Source organism: Polistes canadensis, unplaced genomic scaffold, assembly GCF_001313835.1.
Source record: "Polistes canadensis isolate GaletaPanama2010 unplaced genomic scaffold, ASM131383v1 scaffold_426, whole genome shotgun sequence".
Lineage (NCBI taxonomy): Eukaryota > Metazoa > Arthropoda > Insecta > Hymenoptera > Vespidae > Polistes > Polistes canadensis.
Window position 1 is genome coordinate 50,340 of NW_014569973.1, and position 1,769 is coordinate 52,108.

Consider the following 1,769-nt stretch of genomic DNA (forward strand, 5'->3'; position numbering starts at 1 on the left):
ATTAAATGCGTAACTGTATAAATAAAGTTTACAATTTTTCATTTAATCTACGAGTAAATAAATAAATATTCGATATTATTCATTTAATTATATATTACATATATATATTTTTATATTATCTCACGGATCATTAATTAATAATTGATATTAGTTTAAACATAGATTTTTAAACATAAAACGTGTTACAAAATTTCAATAAGAAATACTTTTAACACTTTTTCAGTATAAAACTGATCGTGTAACATTGAACTCTTACAAGTATGTACATCGATCGTGTTTACCAACCAACTCACCCACACCCCACCCTTTTCCCCTACTATTAACTAATTGAATTAACTACTCGAACATTTTATGGTTGTATAGAAACAAATCAATATTCTATTCTATAAAATGCAAAATACAAATGTAGAATATTTTTGTTTTCCTAGAGATATTTAAAAATTCGATAAATAATTAATATATATTAATTATTTTAAATAATGAAATTATTTCTTCAGATTACCCCTTCCCCCCCTATCTTTCCGTTTCCATTTAAAAAAAAAAACAAAAATATACTTTAACACAAGCGATGAGAAAATTGAGAACGCGATAGTTTAATTAATTAATTAATTTTAAAAGGAAATTATATTATTTATCGATGAATATAATTGGTTTCACTTGTTTCTCATTGATAAATTTATCGATATCGAATATTTTAATGAGTTCAAGTTTAAATCTGTTTCTAGGGTTTTTGTCAAATGAATTAAATCAATTACTTTTCGTCACGTTGTTGTTGTATGAAGTTTCTCACTCCTTCGCGAAATACATCCTTTCCTAACGTGTAATTGAACATTCGAAATACCAATTCGGCTAAAATCAAATTAAATGGAAAATATAATACGTTAATAAATATAATATTTTTCAAAGTTATTTATAATGCGAGTCACAAAAGTATTCTTATTGATTGTACGTATTCATTTAAAACAATCAATAGTTTTCATTGTATTATATATTTCTTCATTTCTTTTTTTACAGTAATATATTTTAAGGATTATTATATTTTTGTTACAAATATATTGTTATAAATATTATTTGTAAAAGAACAAAAGTATTGTTATTATTTTTTTTTATAAAAAGAAGTAAAGTTTGATATATTTGATAAAAAGAACAAAAATTAGTTTTACGAGTGAGTAAAAAATAAAGATAAATAATAATTGTATTTTTATTATTATTATTATTATTATATTTTATGTAAAGATGCAAAAATATTTCTGCTTTTAAAAAATTTGTAATATTGCGATATACAAATTGAATAGAAATTATTATTTAATTTTTAACAAACATGTGTGTACGTAATATACTTTTGTGACTCGTTATATATATATATATATATATTTATCTAATTGTTATTAATTTAATTTTTATTAATAAATAACATTAATTTTTGATTTACCTTTGGCCGCTATTGCTTCATACCTGATACCAGCCACTCTTGAAAATGGCACGGTCTTTCCAAATTCATAGTAAAGAGAATAAAGTATAGTCATCGGCCATTTTCCTTCCATTTCATCGGGATTGATCTATCAATTATTTATTGTCTTAATTTTTTTTTAATAAATAAAATATTAAATATAACACATCGTTTTTATACGTTCAGCTACAAGAGTAATCACTCTGGTGAGTATTTTAGTAACTAATCTAGTGATTATTCTAGTAACTACTCTAGTTACTTTTCGAAAAACTTTTTCTGTTTTCTTTTTCTGTTTTCTTTTTCAATTTATTAGCCAGTA

At 22.6% G+C, this 1,769-nt stretch overlaps 1 protein-coding gene across 1 annotated transcript in view; it reads right to left on the reverse strand.

Moving 5' to 3' along the window:
• The window catches only part of LOC106792418 (aminopeptidase N), a 14,213-nt gene that overhangs the window by 9,004 nt on the left and 3,440 nt on the right, over nt 1-1,769 (reverse strand). Inside the window, exons 6-7 of the mRNA XM_014758834.1 lie at nt 1,433-1,559; nt 756-849 (exon numbers count right to left, since the gene is read on the reverse strand). Coding sequence (XP_014614320.1) covers nt 756-849; nt 1,433-1,559 — 221 coding nt within the window. The remainder of the gene's footprint in view (nt 1-755; nt 850-1,432; nt 1,560-1,769) is intronic.